Source organism: Lonchura striata, chromosome 2, assembly GCF_050655825.1.
Source record: "Lonchura striata isolate lonStrDom1 chromosome 2, ASM5065582v1, whole genome shotgun sequence".
Taxonomy (NCBI): domain Eukaryota; kingdom Metazoa; phylum Chordata; class Aves; order Passeriformes; family Estrildidae; genus Lonchura; species Lonchura striata.
In genome coordinates this window covers 140,563,839-140,583,052 of record NC_140704.1, presented here as the reverse complement: position 1 = coordinate 140,583,052, position 19,214 = coordinate 140,563,839, and the positions used below count along the sequence as shown (strand labels likewise).

Here is a 19,214-nt window from a genome sequence, read left to right as displayed (position 1 = left end):
CACATCTGATGTGATTAGTCATTTAGAAAAATTATTTGGTTACCCTCAATCAAAAGAGTTGGTGGTTAAGCGTCCTAAAATAAAAAGTCTAATAATCCATAGTAATAATTAGGCATAAGAAAAGAACACATGATTTCACTTTTAAGAATAATATGTGATTTCTATTTGGTATAGCAAATTAACTATTTTCATTTTTTCACCATGAAATTCTTTTAGGCATAATATTAAATAACTTGCCAAAAACTGAGCTGTTATTATGAAGACTTTACAAGTGTAGAATGATGAGTAGGCCCTATTCACATTTTGTCATAGTCTAACTAACTAATACTACTATAAAATGTAAGATACAGATTCCCAAAACAACAAAAACACCCTTGATCTAAGAATTTTTTTTTTAATGATTGCAAAAATATGAAGCAGACTTTTTTCAAACTGGAGGGTTGTTAAGTCACCTAAGTACCTTGGACATAAATTATTTTGAAAGTTTATAAATGTTTTTTGCTATAATTTGGAACTATTTGCAATTTCTTTTTAAACAGGACTGGCAATCTGCTTTACTGATCTGTGCCACATAATAAAATGGGTAAACAGAGAACAGCCTAAATTCTCAGTCTGTGATTTTGAAGCAGACAGCTAACCCTTTACTTACTTGAGTGAATTTGTTATTTATGAAATAATTTAAATACATAGTACCACATACTTAGACATAATGGACTAAACCAAGTATTTTCTCATGCACCATAGTTTTCAAAGCAAAGTCAGCTAGTTCTACTCTTCTGCCTTCACTATTCAGCTCTGTACACACTTCATTCCCAACAGCATTTGTAGACATAGTGCCAACTAAGGCAGCAGAACACTTGTTTTTCTCTGCATGTAAGAGTCCAGGGTGCTAACTTCCCACGGAGCCCCTGTCTAGTGAGTTTGTTGCTTTTGGTCTTTTACATATTTAGAGTTTGCAAACCTGTTTACTATTTCTTTATAAAAATTGCTCTTATTCTATTTAAGCTTAGACAGACCCCAGAAAATCTGCATTACAGATTATGTAAATGGTAGGATTAATTCTTGCTACCTGATTCTTGAAATATTTCATCTTTATTTAAAATAGTGTAACTAACTGCAGAGTAATGCAGATATTCTCTCGAATATATTGATATGTTTGACATATTTTTTGTCTAGAAGACATTCCTTTTTGCAAGTTCTTACAAAAACAGATGGGCTATGGGGAAGAAACCAGAACAGTGGAGCTCCAAGAATTCTAGAATTCAATGCTTCAGTATTGAAACTCAGGAATATAATATACCTGCATCTCTTTTTACATAGAAAACTATCTTAAAGTTCTCTAAAAATATAAAATAGATGTTCCTAAGTAAATACTAAAAGATTCAAACAAATGAGCTGCTGTTCATCTAGTGTTACCTAGAGCTTCCTAAAAGTTCCTACCATAGCTGGAAGATTTAGATGTGTGATCTTAGATATTACTACCACTTTTTATTGTTATTGTTATTACTGTGTTGATTATTCTAACATTTATATACAATAGATAATATTTAACATTATTAATTTATTTGTATATAAATACGAACATATTTACCATTAACACTCTATCTTAGAATTTTCTGAAACATTTATATCTTAGGGAGAATTTAGCTGTCAGGCAGTTTTGAAGTGATGTTTCAACATTTCTAGAATTCAGGAAAATGCTTCATATCTGTTCCAACTCTGGTGATATAATAAAACTAAGAAATATTTTATGAAGAAGAGTTATACACAAAGAAGAAAATTGTCTTTGCAATCAGGACCTTGGCTTTCCTCAGAATTCCTTATTTTAAAATGAAAAATTACCAAGGTTTTGTGCTTGTCTTTTTTCCCCCTATTTTATTTGCTAATTCTATTTTCAAAATTTTAGCATGGTATTAGGGGAATGTGAGAAAATCATAATTCTTTTTCTGTATTCCTATAAAATAAGTACAAAAGAGTAATTTTGCAATTATAGGGACCCAGAGATATATATGGGAATTAAACAAATTAAATATATTTATAAATATATTTATAAAAACATATACACATGCTTTGATAAATACAGAATCATAATAATATTTCATACTTATTCTAATTTTGTACTCTAAAATCTAGGTGATACAGCTGGTTCTTGTGGTGATCCAGGTATCCCAGGCCATGGGTCTAGGGAAGAAAACAATTTTAAAATTAAAAGCACCATACATTTCAGCTGTGATATTGGATATATCCTGCATGGCTCAGAGGAAAGAACATGTTTGGCAAATGGAAGCTGGACAGGAAGACAACCTGAGTGCAAAGGTAGGTCAAAGATACACTCAAGTTTTAAACTGTGTTATTAATACTGCTGTTCAGAAAACCAATTTTGCATTGCCAGTTTTCTGTTCCAAACAGGGTGAAGTTATTTTGGACTGACAAATTTTTTCAAGTAAATTTTTGCACTATAGCAACGGCTTGGCATCATGTGACAAATTTGAAACCAGCTCCTGGCATCCATGAAATTGCATGTTTACAGGTTTTGAGGAAAATAATAGATTAGACTTTAGAACTCAATTTTTTAATGTATATTGTTTCACTTAAAAATGTCAGCATAACCTGACCTTTAATAACAACCATATAACACCTGAATTTCAGACAAAACCCCTACTTTTAAGAAAATGTCAGTGTCAGGATTTCTTTAGATTTATTCATCTATGTATAAATGGTTGACTTAAAATTTCATTTAATAATACTGTTGACATTACTTTTTTTCAATAGAAAACAAAATTCTGAAACAAGTTTATTTGTAAAATATAATTCTGGAAATTTCAAGGTAGACAAAGTATCATAAAAGAAAGCTGTAACAGGACATTTCTGAAGAATCATTTATTGTCTAAATTACCTTGTTTCAGAATAGGAAATAATTCCCAACAGATTCTTTTGCAAAACAGTTTCTTGAAAAGAAGAAAATAATTTGAGAACCTGTACTCTTATTTTCTACTTTATCGCTATTGACTGTGTTATCTGTATGAACTAGCAATTCAATTTTAAAATCTTGTCTCATAATATCCTTTCTGCTGAATGACTGTAAACTTGACACTGCATTAAAAATATTTATATTATTTATATTATTTATATTTATATTTATATTTATATTTATATTTATGCTGATATCAAAAGGGATATGCTTTACCCAGCTGTACCCTCTGCTATTCTCCTTTGACCTTATCTATTTCAGAAATAAATAAGCTCTTATACATTTTAAGATAGTTTTGATGGTATTTTTTATAATTATAAATATAGTTCAAAGATAAATGTAGGTCTGGGTAGTACATTCACAGGTATATTGTTCTAGTTTAGGTCATATAGATTAGATGTGTACATATGTAATCACATGAGAAGGACACATTCAAATTCCCAAGGCGAACATTAAAGAACTGGGATACATCAGGATTCCACCTGCCTGTGAAGCTGACTCCATTCAATGCTTTGAATTAGGAAGAGCATTTTATTGATGCTAGAAACACATTCTTCAAATTAAATCTACAAATACAATTGTAGATCATTTTTTTTTTTTTTTAGAATTGGAAGGGAGTTTTTTCTGAAGCTGAACTATCTTTTCACTAATGAAGATTATAAAGCTAAATTTGTATGTTTTGTTTCTCTACAAACCAAAAGGGGAAAAAATAGTAAATCATGCACACAGTTTTTACTGTACAATGTGCTTGATCAGTAAGTGGTGAAACTTACATTTTTAAGGATAACAGAATGGATTTCTACCAAGTAAGGAGAAGGATTGTTCCTGCTCCAACTTTACCCATTTCAGAAATCATCTTTACTACATTTTGAAAATATTCCATATTTTCCTTTATAGCTGTGCAGTGTGGTAATCCAGGAACAACTGCTAATGGAAAAGTACTTCGTATTGATGGAACTACATTCTCTAATTCAGTAATTTATTCATGCATGGAAGGATATATACTTTCTGGATCATCTGTAAGACAATGCACTGCCAATGGAACATGGTCTGGATCCTTGCCAAACTGCACAAGTAAGACACATTTCTAATGAAGTCTTTGGTTTTCCTCTCCTCTGAAAGTAATAAATAAAATAAAATATAGAAGTCTCATGCCAATAAATTTTCAGCTTTTTCTTGCACTATTTCCTACATAATTTTGTACGCTAAATACTTAAAAAATTTCTAATGCTATGCAAATGTGAAGAACATGTTTTTTGAAGGCAGAGTGTAGTAAAAAGTATAGACTGATGTTTCAGTTTAAGGGTTGCATGATCTACCTATTTTAAATCTTTACTAGTATGTATAGTCAATCTTGTTTATGTTTTGTGGTATGATATAGCCAGAGATTTTTATATTTTTAATTGCTTTACTTAATCTTGAAAAATTAGCAGTATATTTTTCTGTTCTTCCAGAGAGTAGAAAATAAAAACCTTGTAATGAACACTTGAGGATTCTTTTCATAGTGACTCCAAGGTCAAAACTGTTGTCCCATTTTGACATATCATCTTCTGTTCGGCCTCTTCATTAACCTTAACACTCCTTTGGCTACCCAACTAACAGAAGCTATATAACATTCATAATGAGCATTTTGAAACACTTTATTTTCAAGCCCATCTGTTCCATCTTTATTACATGTCCTAGTTCATATTTTAGCAGTAATTATGAAAATTTTACATTTATGTGATGCATGAGACTGCCTATCATTTTGAAGAAACATATCCTCATCAGCGTTATAGCAAACTGTATTTTAAACTTTGAACACACTTGTAGCAACACAAAGAGAAGCCAAAAGCTAGATCATAAAACTTCTTGTGTTTTTAAATCCACCTTTAATGGATTTTTGCAGTCATAAATCCTGAGAGAGAGCCCAGTGTTTTTCTTTATTTATTATTTTAAAAATTAAAATGAGAACCAGATTAATTGTACCAAAGGTAAAGGTGGTTTGTGATGTCAACTGCATCTATATTTCTTTCTTGTATTTTAGAATAACATTTTACTGAAATACATGCCAAAACAGTCTTCTCAAGACACATTGCTCAGGTAGAAACATGGGATTTTAACTTGAGATATGTTTACAGAGGAAGTATGATAGTAAAACAAAGAGAAGGAGATTCAGGATATATCACTTTTGTTTAGTCAATGTGTTATCAAAATTTAGAGTGTTTAGAGCTGAAACTGTGAGAAGATAATAGTGTGGATAAGTTTATAATCCTTTACAGGCTGGGAACCCTGGCCAGTGTACCATCAAACAGGACTGACACGTGTGCAACGTCACGCAGACCTAGATCAAGATAGACCTAGATAGCAAGCAAGCTATTTTAGAATTTACTTAGAAAGAAACAATGCTACCATTTCTGCATCCAGAAACAACATTCTCATGAGATCTTCTTGTTGCACTGCTCAGGAGGAAGCATGGCCGTGCAGTCAGCAAGGTGCAATCACTGAGTGCCTGCAGTGCCCTGTTGCCTGGAGCTGGCTGAGGCTGTGCCCAGACAAGGGATCTGTGTGGCACAGCACAGCTCTGAAGGCCACCCTGGCTGTGCAGCACAGCCCTGGGGCTCCCCACCTCCACTCTGCTGGGATTCACTGGCTCTCAACAGGAAATGCCCTTCTGGTCAGCATCACTGCAACAGTTTAAGATGTTTTTGCCTAAAATAGTGACTTGAGTGAAGGTGGTCCAACTTAAATTAAATAAACATTGGAGGAAAAAAAGATAAAAGAGTTGTATTTATATTTTAATTCAGTCAAAAAAAATAGTATATCTGTAAAAATATTGAGGATTATTTCAGTAAAATTTACACATTAAGTATAGTAAATGGAATATTTTAAATAATAAAGTTTTAGAATATTTGAATGTATGTGTGTAAATAAGACAAACAGTTCTATCTTTCCAAGTTCTATGTTATTGAAAAGTGACCAGGAAAAATCTATGGCTTTTTAATTTTCAAAAAATTTGAATTACTCTGTTACCAGGTAAAATAAAATCTCCAGTTTTCTTTATCAGTACATTAGCTACCTTTACAGTAGTCCGAAAAACCCTGTGGTATGTTTTCTAGTCTCTTCTGTAGCCATACAGTGATTGCATGGGACATTTAAAGATTTGATATATGCTGTGTAATTAGTATCTGCTCACTCAGAACATGGTAAACTGTAGAGAAGCTATATTATATATATCTTAGATTCTCAGGTCATGGATTTTTGTGATTTTGGAGATCCAGATCCAGAAAGAGTGACATTCACATCAGCCATACTTTGGCATTGTTATTAGTGGCCAGGATGTGTACTCTGCCCAGAAAACTGCTTCTCACACTTTTCCAGAAGAAATAGCAATTATCTAGGGTGATTTTCAAGTGTACTATAAACATGGGATGCTGTATTTCATATGAACTAGATTTTTCCCCTTTTCCCTTTTTTAGCATTGCCACTAGTGTACTCTAGACTTCTTACTCTAAAAACTGTTCCAGAAATTGATAGATCCAGTTGACCAGATCTGAGGGAAACTTACCTGTTTTAACAAAATTCTCAGATTACAATGATATAAAACTTTTTACTGACTCCTTATAAGTATTTTATTTCATTAGGAAATTAAATTATCTCCTGACACTAGAAATCATAAAAGGTTTTACAACCACTCCCACACATTAAAGTACTATAGACCTAGTTTTTATGTAAGCCATAGCCTGTGTTTGGGGGTCGCCTGAATATTCTCACCTGTTGAGTAGCAACTATGTGAGCATTTATAAAGTGGGAGGCTTTTGCAGGCATACATTTTAAAATTTCCAGATTTTGTTTTCTTTCAGAATACCATAGAAGAGTAAAGTAAGTAATGGGCATCTACTTTTTTTTAAACAATGAAACGGAATTGATATGAAAATTTTAGCATACCAAAGGGTAGTAGTGGCATATGTATTATTTCTTGCCTTTTTTCTTTTTCATATTGTACTCTTGAAATTTTGTCAATCAAAAACTCTACAGTCCTTTATACTACTGTTGAACTAAAGTATTAATGTTCTTCAAATATAACTGTTATATAGCTCCACATACGTTTGACAGCTAATTAGGATGACATCTTTATGTTCTCATGGTGAAGATAAGATTTATGTTACTTTTTTCTTCTTTTTTTTCCCCAATCAATGCCTAGTTTTGTCATGTTTTTTTCCCTCACATATAGATAAATCTCACTTAGATTTTAAAATATGTTCCTCAACTATTTACTTGCAGTTATCAGTTGTGGAGATCCAGGAGTCCCAGCCAATGGCATGAGATATGGTGATGATTATGTTGTTGGACAAAATGTTACTTATATGTGCCAACCCGGTTATACAATGGAAGCAAATAGCTCCTTAATTCGCACTTGTACTAGCAATGGCACGTGGAGCGGAGCAATCCCAACTTGCAAAGGTACAACATTTATTTTGCTTGTCAACTATTTCTTGCATGACATTTATGTATACTGTCTGTTGCAAATTGTGTATTTCCACAGAAATTAAAACTTTTAGTATGAATATATTGAATTGATTTCTTTGGCTGCAGAAACAATGACTTCGTCCTTTGCTTCTTTTCTCTTTTATATTCCTACAAAAACAATATATTTAACAGGTTTTTTATAGTTCTGTAGAATACTTTATTACCTTGCTGTTTAGATTTGTTAATTGCAGTTACATGTTATGAGAAAGTAACCATATTTAAGTCCCTGCTTTTACAAACAGAACACTCAAACATGTAAAAGACATCTCTGGGAAGGATCGAAATATATACAAACTGAACTTTGTCAAAGGCAAATTCATCTGAATTACTCTGTCTATAACACTAAATATTTTTTTTCCTGACCCCTCCTTCATTAGACGGGCACCTTTAAGCATCACTTTGCTACCAAAATACTAAATTCTTCTTTCAAATTTCCCAATAAAGATTTTTCTGCTTCATGTTATTTTCTCTATTGTGGAAGTCTAAAGGATTAATCTCAAAAGTTATTTCTTCTTTCTCTTCTTCATATTGCATACCTGATTTTTATGGGTTTTCTGTTTATTGGGGTTTTTTGTTATAGATGGGTCTGGGGTTTTTAATGTACCTTATTAAAATTGTAACAGCAAAAAATATGAACATATGAATGACAAACTTATCTGTCTGATCAAAAATATTTTCTCTGAGAAACTCACTTGCTCAACCCTAAAACAAATTCTCTCTAGAGTAATTTTTCTCTCTCCTTGATACTACATCTGTAGAAAAACAGCATTACCATTTGGTGTTTTCTTTCTAGGTTCACACTAAGTCAGTCTGATCTCTATTCTTTCAAAACTCAGTTAGCTACCTTTGTACTACTTTTTCTTATCCATCTTCCTTCTGTTTCATTTTAAGGAAGCAAATAACATACTTGCTAAGCAGCACGCATTTTCCTCTCATGAATTCATTTGTCAAACTAGATCAAATTAATTTCAAATCTCCACCATATTTGCAGTTTCTTTTCTTGCTGAACACAGTTTCCCCAATATCTTACCAAGTCCAGTTTAATTATAATTCACTTTTGACAGCATCAATTTTTAAGATGTATTCCAGACACATTCTTAAGAATTAAATCCTTAAGACATTTCAAGCACTGAAACCCTCTTGACATTTCACTTTTTTTTCTTTTGCTCATAGAGAGCCTCAGTTTCAATTAAAAAATTATTTTAAGAACTGAAGAATGGACATAGTGATCATATTGACCACGAGTCTGTCTGTCTCCAAGAGTGGATGTAAGCCAACAGCTAAAAGATCATAAGACAGAACAAGTGTTTTTTGATAAAAATTTCTCAGCCTCAAATTCTTATGGTCTTCAGGACATCTAACTGGGACCAGGAGATCTAACTCTGATTTGACTCAAGCAGAATCATACAAAGAAAGAATTTTACTGTAAATTTTAACTTTGAGTTTTTTGAGTCTTTCTGGTTTTAGGTCATACATATTTAAGGCTTGTATAAATGCTAATAAATAATCCTGTGAAGAATCTTTAGTGTTCTCAGAATTTCATTCTACCTTACATTAGTTTGTGTAGGTACAGTAGGCAAGCTAATAATGTAATTAAAATACTGTATAATATGCAGTACTGTAAAATTTATAACAATTAGTTTTTACTGTCAGAGTAAAATGTCAGGGTCCTTTTGTTACTATTTAGTAAAAATAATTGGAAAATGAACTGGGCAGAAAACACATGCATAATTGTCACTGTGCCATTGAAAGAGAAGATATAAATATTGCTCTGCTATGCCAAATTGGAAAAGATGCATGTTCATCTGCAATTAAATATTCAAATATTCTAACATTGTCTTTTTTGCAGACTTACATTTGTAATATACTTGTAGTTCTTAAACTGAGAAGGTTGTGGTACATATTTATGTCTAAGTCTCTGACCAAAATAGAGAAGCATTCTGGCTTGTGTCTGGTATTGTTTGGTTTTCCTTTTCTCACCCTAAAATTCTGATGTTACATCTTTTTTTTTCTACTTCTTCTATTCTTTCCCAATTATCCACCAATATTTCCTCCCTTATTAGTCAGCTCAGAAGCTGAATATACACACCATTTTAAAAGGACTATTTGTGAAGCTCTTGGAAAATGAAGACAATTCGGCTACTTAGAGCACTTATTTTGAATTACTTCTTTAAAACATCATAGAAGTGTGACAAAAACTATTATGTCCTTTTCTAGAACAAAACTAAGGTCCCAAAATCTAGATTTGATTTACTGATTGGCAAAGAATTATTTGATACTAGTATTCTCAACCAACCATGAATGCTGTTGTAAGGGATTTTATTGCCTACATAACTGAAATTCTCTCAGTAAAGAGAATAATAAGAATGTCAAAATGGCACATAGTGAACCCTATATGGTGCATAGTGAATGCAGGTTGCATTCAAATACATATTACTCATCACCTAGTACCTCTGAATTCTTTTAAGCCTTCAAAATGACAACTGTTTTAAACATTAGTTTAAAGGTTATAGATGCAGCATTTAACTTTCTCCATTGTTGTCTCCTGTGTATTCTCTGCTCAATTTTTAGTCACCACATCTTCTCATTTATCCCAACTGGCTTTACCAGAATAAATTGTATTAGATTTTTTCCTTTCTTTCTCTTTTCTAGCACAGTTTACCCTTTTGTCTATGGCATTCATTCTATCAACTTGGTCTAAATTTCATCCTTTCCCTTTTTAGTTCAAGTTTTCTTTCATCTAATTTCCTTAATACTTTTTCCCTTTAATTAAGAGTTGTCTGTTACTACACTACTATTCAGTGAATAACAGTATTATTATTATCATAACAATTGTATCTCTATTTGTACTGCCTTCCTGTACTGTTTTTCAGTCCTCTTGCCTACAACCAAATAGAAGATGTTTCTATTTTTTCCTAGGAGACCTGGCAATTACAAAATATATCAAAATACTTCTTGTTGGCCCTATTAGAAGTAGAATGCTAACAGTTTCAAGGAATTGCAAATCCTTACATTTTCTTCCTATTGCTGGCAACTAGATGCTTTTTGGTGGTGAACTATTCACAAAGCAAATAGTAATCAAACTGTGCTGCTTAGAAACAGGCTTTCAAGTAATATTTTGGAACAGTTGTCCTGGAATTTTATCCCTATGAATTACATCTAGCAAATATCTAAGTTGGTCAACAGAAAGAAAATATTTTATTATTATAACACTAATAAAATTATTGCACTCTATGTGTCTTAACAGACAAAAAATTGTAGTATATTACCAGACATATCTTAAACGCTGTACGCGTCGTAGTTTCCATACTGATTTTTAGGTAGTCTTCCTATTTGGTTTGATGCAGCATCCTGGTTTATTTAAGACACTTCATCAATCATCCACTGCCTCCTAAATGAAGGAAACCAGACATATTAACTTCAGGAAATGTAGCAAGACTATAGTGAGAAAGATAGCATGCCCTGACTGTATTGTCCTCTAAAAAAAGGTGAAATTAGTCCATATGGTTCTTCTAGTAATTGTGTACACCAGGGATATTTACAGCATCTGGGCCTAATTATTTTGAATATTATTGCAGCTGTTACCTGCCCAACTCCTCCGCAGATATCTAATGGAAGGTTGGAAGGAACAAACTTGGACTGGGGATTTAGCATTAGCTATGTCTGCTCTCCAGGATATGAACTCTCTTTCCCTGCTGTTTTGACTTGCGTTGGGAATGGAACATGGAGTGGTGAAGTACCTCAGTGTTTACGTATGTATTCACATCATAGTCTGTATTTTGTTGTTCAACTATTATGGTTTTTCCCTCTTTAAAGTTTTCACTTTTTTTCCCCTCCCTCCCCCAGTAGCTCAATTAATTTCACAGATGGGGCAATAACAATCCTTATAAAAAATTCTAAAATTTTCAAAAGATTTTAATGTTTCTAGTAGATTGAGAAAGTCATGGGTCATCTGTAAACCCTATGTGAGCATATATGAATCCTTAGACACAAACTAAAAAAAAAAATATTACAGGCAATGTGTACAACAGAATCCAAGGTAATTCAAGATTAAAACATGCTGTCTTGCTGTCTTGTTTTCAGATCCAGCTACATATGTAATAGGGTAACTTTCATTATAATCCCTTTTATTACCTCATCCTCATCCAATACTTCCTGTGATGTCACAGAGAAATTTTTCTGGCTGTTATGTTGACTAGGCCCTGGATGATTCTGTGACAATTACCTATTTTTCACCCTGCACTAAATTAACCAATATATTGTATGCAGTAAATTTTATTAAACTGAAAGTTATAAATAACATTGATGGACTTTTGCATTGCTACAAATTTCATTACAGTATCCAATCCCATTTATTAAAAGTGATTGTGATTCTTCTGAGAAATATTAGATTGATTGTACTGAAGAAGGAGGTTTTGTAGTTATTTGAAGAATAATTATACCACTCTGTAATGGCCTTCAAAAAGGAGTCTAACTGGAAGAGGATCATATCTCATTCATGGCTCTGAAATTTAATTTGAACTTGCCAAGTAGCTATGCTTGCCAGGTAGCTTGCAAAATGTTGCAAAATGCACTTCTCTGTTCTTTTACTATTTTTTTTTTTTCATTTTTCATCTCTCCCTGTCAAAAATTTTCTCCATTTTGGCTATATCCCAGTACCATGAAAGCATATATAGATCATCTTTTATTTTCCTTTTTTTCCAATTATATTCTCATATCATCAACAATTTCTGACTGCTGCTGAGACTCTGTGTGCCAGAGGTGGAACATGAAAGGCATTTTTTCTGGAAGAAAAAGAACAAGACCACTATTTTTGTTGCTTAAATTCTCTATGTAGAGCTCTGTTAGAGTCCACTATACTGTGAATATCAGAGACTATGAAAAATTATTTTCATGATTTGTTCTTGATTGAAAAATGACGTCCTTTATTAATTTTTGGATACCACAAGCTATTTATGATTTTTAAAGTTGGAATACTCAATACTACAGTATACTTTGAAAAGTGGACTCTACCTTTAAATCTTTTTTAAAGGTATATTTAGCAGAGAATGAAGCTTCTTGGGAATTAAAGGCTATTTCATACAAATTACATTAACTGAAAGTTGTTGATGTTCAATGTTTATCCATTGGCTTGCAAGAGAAAACAATTGGCAGCCAGGTCTTGTTGAAGAGCTTGAGCTAGTTGCCATCTGGCAGAAATGAGGGGGAGCTGGTGAATGTCATTCTCAATAAGCAGTTCCTGACATCAGAAATTTATTTCCTAGCTTGGTTCCATAGAGCTGGTAGCTGAAGATATACAAGGTACAGTTATGACATAGAATAAGTATTCAGAATGGAATATGACCATGTCCTTGGTTGAGTATTTGTCATCTATGACCCAGTAAATTTGTTTGCTTAATTACTCATGCAGTAATTTCAGTACCGCTGGTTTTATGTTTGGCAATAGATGGCAAAAATCTAGACCTATGCCAAAAAAATCCTAACTGCAGATATAACTTCAAATCATAGAATTATCACAGAATATAATGAATTGGAAGAGGCCCATAAAGATCATTGAAGTTCAGCTGCTAGCCTAGCACAGAACAACCCACAGAGATGTATCCATGTGCCTGAGAACATTGTCCAAAGATTTCTCAAAACCTGTCAGGCTTGGTACTGTGATCACTTCCCTGAGCCTGTTCCAGTGTCCAACCATGCTCTGGGTGAAAAAACTTTTCTTGACCTTCATGTCATTCCCTTGGGTCTTGTCACTGTTTACCACACAGAAGGGATCACTGCTTGTTGTTTTATGTCGGCTCATGAAGAACCTGAAGATCTCAATGACATCTTGCTCCAGTCTCTTCTCCTCTAGGCTGAACAAATCAAGTTACCTCAGATACTCCTCATGTGGCTTCCTCTCAAGGCCCTTCACTATCTTTGTTGCCCTCTTTTGCATACTCTCTAATAGTTTTACATCCTTATATTGTGTCACCCAAAACTTCACACAACATTCAAGGCAAGGCTGCCCCAGTGCAGAGCAGAGTGGGACATTCTCCCTGGCCTAGTTGGCAATGCTGTGCCTGAAACCCCCAGGACATGGTTGGCCCTCCTGGCTGCCAGGGACTGCTGGATCATATTCAACTTGTCACCAAGCAGGGCCTTCAGGTCTCTTTCTTCAGTGCTGCTCTCCAGCAGTGTTTTCCTATTCTGGATGTACATCTACGGCTGTCCCATCCCAGGTGCAGTGTTCTTGTTAAACCTCATATTATTGGTGATTGCCCAGTCCTCTTATCTGTCTGCATTTTTTTTTTTATATGGCACAGATGCCTTCAAGCGAGTAAAGAGGTTCTCCCAGTTTAGTGTCACCAGCAAACACACTCAGTATACCTTTGAGTCTAGGTATTTTAGGATTCTTCTGGACCTGTTTGTACCAGCTGTGTGGTATTCACAGTTAGCATCTGGCAGCTTGAAGTCCCCCAAATGGAAAACGGAAATTGATTTAGAGGTCTCCATTAGTTAATAGAAGAATAATTTGCCAGTGGCAACATCCTGACTGTTGTAGACAGTCCTATAGCAGACCCCCATAACAACATCTGCTTTGTTTGTGTGTCCCTTAATCCTTACCAAAGGCTCATAATGTGCCATAATGGCTTGGTTTTGGCCAGGACAGGGTTAATTTTTTGCAGTAGCTGGGAGGGGGCAGGGCTTAGTCACAGGTGGTATTCTGTAACACCTCACATCACTGCCAGGTATGGGGGAAAGGACTCCTGCTTCTGAGGAGAAATGTGGTCCTTCCAGTCAGAAAAACATGATTGTGGTCAAGTCAGATTGGGTTCTGCTGTAAATATTTTGCAAGTAAATCACCCTCTCTTTTGTACACTTCTGTAATTAATATCCTTGCTGTTTGTTTTCTTATCTCATTGCTGTTGCCAGTAAATTGTTCTTATCTCAACCCACAGTCTCTGCCTTTTGTGTCCCCAGCCCGACACAGACCAAGAGGAGTAAAAGAGAGCAGCAGGGTGCTTTTGGGGAATCATGGCGGGCAACCCTGAATTGGGAAGTACCATTGCTAAACCAGGACACATAACAAACACCAAGCTCTGACACCCCTCTCCCCTGCCTCATCCCCCACGGCACATTCCCTGCTTATCCCTCCTGAAGAATGTGCAACCCTCCATACTGGCCCACCAGTCACAAGACTGATCCCACCAGCTCTTGCTTGTGCCAAGGATGTCATATTTCATGGACTGAGTCAAGACTTCTAGGTCTTCATGGAGAAGACTGAAGGATCTCACTAGTACTAAAACTGTGGCATGCCTTCCCATTGCTTATCACGGATGAACCTGATTTTGTCCCTTTCCCTCTTCCAGTGTAGATTAAAACCCTACTGGTCAGCCCTTCTAACTCCTGCACAAAAAACCATTTTTGTCTTCTGAGAAGAGTCTTCTGACTGCCATTGAATAGCAGTTGATCCAATGTTGTATAGACGAGAATATGATCAAAACCCTCAAAGTTCCTCAGACACCATCCTCAGAGCCATCTGCTGATCAGTTGGGTCTGCCTGTTCCTTTTGGTATTCTTCCCTAAAACTGAAAGGATCGACAGAAACACCACATGTCCTCCTGATCCTTCAAACAATTGCACTAAGGCCTGAAATCTCTTTTGGCTACCCTTGGACTTCTCTTTGCTACCTCATTGCTGTGGCTGCAAAGAACAGCAGACAATAATTGCAGGATTGTATCAGACTAGAGTTTTCTAGTAGTGTCCCAGGCTCCAGAGAGGCAGCAGGTTTCTCTGTGAGTAAGGTCCAGTTGGTATATTGAGTCCTCAGGTTACCTCAGAGGGGTTCACCTGTGGAAACCACCATTCTTTTTATTTGACAGAGGTGGTCATGATGCAGGGGGTAGGTTATTTTGCCCTCCAATTCCAGAAGGGCCTTAATCTCCATCTTAAACTGTCAGTCCATGTAGTTCTAATGCCTCATACCCATTGTATTAGGGCACCTGGGAAGATGAGGCAGGCTGGATTTGCCTATCCCTGCAAGTAGTAACCTACTTCCATTTCCCTTCCTCTCTTAGATCCCCTCCTTCTGTCTGGTGGTGAGAGGGTAGGGGATCCTTTGTTTTGTGTGTCATAGTTGGCTGGTATATTTATCTCAGAGGTGGTAGAATGTGATACCACAAGTCAATCTCCTTGTCTGATGCTCCTCAGCCCGAATGCCTTCTCAAGAAGCTCAGTCACCAGGCTGAGCATCTCCTCTACCAGGGCATGTCTCAGACAGGTGTGCTCACTGCTGCCATCAGACATTGACAAGAAATGTGCTGTTAATCAGTTAACTTTCTTGTAAGAATGAAACTAACCTCACAGTCTCAGTGCTCTCAGAGTCCTTAGGAAAATATTTCCATTGAGAGTGGAAACACTCATAAAACTTCCAGTTCACTTCAACTTCAGTTTGTTCTGTAGTCACCTGTTCTAGTATCAGAGGGAAACTGCTGTGTTTTATCATGATGCCTGGTTTCCATACTTACTAATATAAGAGGAAGATATTCAGTAGATATTCAATGACTAGGTCAGCTTGAATGACAACTAAGTGGTGGAGTCGACTTAGGTTTAGAAAAAAAGAATAAATTTACCAAAACTTCATTTTTAAATGTGAGAATTGTTTTACCTTTCAGAGTTGTTACTTTGTTGGTCCAAAGAACTGTTAGGAGACAATTTCAAATTCCTGTGTTAAAAATTTTAAGTGTTTCATGTATTTTCAAATTAAGACAGAATTTTCTAGTGAAAGTATAACAACCATGAACTGTCATTCACAAATGAAGTACACTGTGTGTACGCTATGTGTCACTATCCCCAATCCATAGATCTTTTCAGAATTTGGCCCAGAATTCTGCACACAGTCCCCTGTCACCTAAAGTGTTGAAATTGCATATATTTATGGTATGTTGCAGATTTAGCCCTTTTTCTTCACCAGTGTGGGTAGGCATAGATTTCCCATAGAGTCAGTGTCTGAAGAAAGAAGCAGAGAGCAGGAATATTTCATGTGAGAATGTCCTTTGGAAAGCTTGAAACATGGGTGACAAAGAAACATTACAAATGTATTTTGAAGATTTCTGTTTGAGAGTTGTAATTTATGTTTGTAGATGAGAAAGATGGAGCACAAAATTCCACTGTCTATACAGCTAATCTATTTAGAAACATTATTGAACATGCACAGGTTAGGCTGTTTTATTATTACTATTATTATTCTTACACTATTTTCTGTTTGATATGAAATTAGACTACACAATACTGGAATTCATGATGTGTCAAGGAATAATATAGTCTGATGACATAGGGTTTGCCATAGCTGATTTAATTTCCTGGGTCAGTTATTCAAAATCCAGCTTTTGACATTATTCAATACTTCATTTTGCAGAAGGCCAGTAAATTTGCTAACAGTGCATTTACTCAGTTATGACATGCTATAGACATAAGGAATACTTAGGTGATAGGAATAAGGTTAAAAAATCCATTTAAGAACAGATTTTTATGAGTGAAATTTATCCTGTCTAAAGCAGTTTATGAGTATCTGACTTCTAGATTACTACAGAAGTTTCTTTTTTTTTTTTTTTTTTTTTTTTTGGTATTTCATTATTTTCTGTTCTAACTTTCAAGTATTGTACTTCCATACATACCAAATCTTACCTTTCAACGAAGGATGAGGAAGCAGGACTTTATGACTCCTAAAATCTATCTGCTAAATTCTTTAATCATACATAAATGTTGAGCAATGGGTAGGTGGCAAGAAAGCCACCTTTCCCTTGTAGGGGACAAGGGAAGAATGACATGAAAGTTTGATACACTCTTTGATCGCTCTCTATAAATTTGCAAATTGATGTGGTTTGGGGAATGGAGGAATTGTGAATATTTGGACTTTAATAAAATAAGTTGACAATTTGATTTCTTAAGTGTGAGGTACTGATCAAGCACACTATATAGTCATTTTGAACTATCAGAACTAGTACAATCTAGCAGACTAAATATTATATATCTAGTCTCTCTGAATTCCTATTAAATGCTTCCATATTTGATCCATGTTTAATAAAATAAATGAAAAATTTGTAGTAATTTCTTCACTTAGTTCAGTTAAGTTTTGGGTTTGGTTTTGTTTTTTTTTTTTTTAATAAATGCCACATTCAATTTCTATCATGTCTTTTTTTACAGCAAAGTTTTGTGGTGACCCTGGAGTACCTGCTCAAGGGAAAAGAGAAGGAAAAAGCTTCATCTATCAGTCAGAAGTTTCTTTCAGCTGCAACCCTCCTTTTATTTTGGTTGGCTCTAGCACCAGGATTTGCCAAGCAGATGGAACATGGAGTGGTTCTTCTCCTCGATGCATAGGTATGATTATGCCCATGAATTGAAATTTCTTTTAATGCTTATTATTCCTCTTCTTGCTAAGTCAGTCTAGGATTTTTCCATTATTTTGAATTATCTTGGTGTTATTACACCCTCTAAGAATCAAATCACTTCATTTTTGTCTTTGTGATTGGCTTATTGCATGTTGCTGAACAAGCTTAATTTTGTCATATAATCATATGTTTAATTAAAATACTGTAATTTGTTTTGTCTTTCATATATTGCAATTTTTTTTAGAACCTACTCGCACAGCATGTGAAAATCCAGGAGTCCCAAGGCACGGGTCACAAAATAACACATTTGGCTATCAGGTAGAGTATACTTTTTTATTAAATTGCATAAATATTTAAATATTCTATATTACCTCAAAGTCTAGAAACATCTGATTAGAGGTTCAGAGACTGCTTCTGTAAGAGTTGTTTGCTCTGTTTCCTTATTTCTAGCTGTTGGATTACACTAACCCTGTGTCCCTATCAGCAATGCACTACATAAAAAATTTGTGATCAAGTTCCACTTGATTTCACTTTGAAGGCTTTCAGTATCTCCTGCCAATATATAAGTGCTTCCCACAATTTATTAAATAGGCTTTTTTTCTCCTCAAAAGTGTGTATACTGTGTGTCAAACTGCTAGTGTAGAGATACTCTAAAAAAACAGGCCTTTTTTCTTGAAAAAAAATCTGTTTGGAAACACAAATGAATTACAGAGTCCCAGACCTATTAGAACTTCTAGTCCACTCCCCCTTCTCAAAACAGGGTCAGCTAGAACAGGTTTATGAGGGCTGTCTCCAGGTGGTTTTGCATATTTGCAGAGATGGAGACTCAACAGTACCTCTGGGCATCCTGTTCCAAACTGATCACCCATACAGTGAAAATGAACACTTTTTTCTTAGTTTTAAAGAGAATTTCCTATGTTTCAATTTATACTTGCTTTTTTTTGCTGTGTCTCTGGGCACCACTGAAGAATACCTGCTTCTGCTGCTTGTCCTGCCCCAAGCTTTTTTTTTTTTTTTTTTTTTTTGCAGGCTGGATAACCCCAGGTCTTTTAGCTACTCCTTGTTTTTCAGATGCTATAGTCCCTTAATCAATTTTGTGGTCCATCACTGGACCAAGTATAGTATTGTCCTTGTCTCTGTTGCACTGGTGAGCCCAGCACTGGATCCACTTGTGACTTGTGACTTGTGACTGGGGCTAGCAGAGGAGAAGCACCTTCCTTGACCTGTTTTCACTTCTCTGCCTGATGCTTCCCTGGAGACTGTTGACCACATTTTCTATAAAGCTGTGTTGTGGCAAATGGTGCTTACATATGTTTCTGTTGGAAAAAGAATTGTGAAACTGAAAATTATTTTGAACTGCTGAT

At 34.9% G+C, this 19,214-nt stretch overlaps 1 protein-coding gene across 6 annotated transcripts in view; it reads left to right on the top strand.

Moving 5' to 3' along the window:
- The window catches only part of CSMD3 (CUB and Sushi multiple domains 3), a 578,243-nt gene that overhangs the window by 533,901 nt on the left and 25,128 nt on the right, over positions 1-19,214 (top strand). For all 6 annotated transcript variants that reach the window (XM_085572460.1, XM_085572459.1, XM_085572458.1 and 3 more), the window contains 6 exons: positions 2,134-2,316; positions 3,869-4,045; positions 7,235-7,414; positions 11,059-11,232; positions 17,666-17,839; positions 18,095-18,168. In XM_085572460.1, coding sequence (XP_085428586.1) covers positions 2,134-2,316; positions 3,869-4,045; positions 7,235-7,414; positions 11,059-11,232; positions 17,666-17,839; positions 18,095-18,168 — 962 coding nt within the window. The remainder of the gene's footprint in view (positions 1-2,133; positions 2,317-3,868; positions 4,046-7,234; positions 7,415-11,058; positions 11,233-17,665; positions 17,840-18,094; positions 18,169-19,214) is intronic.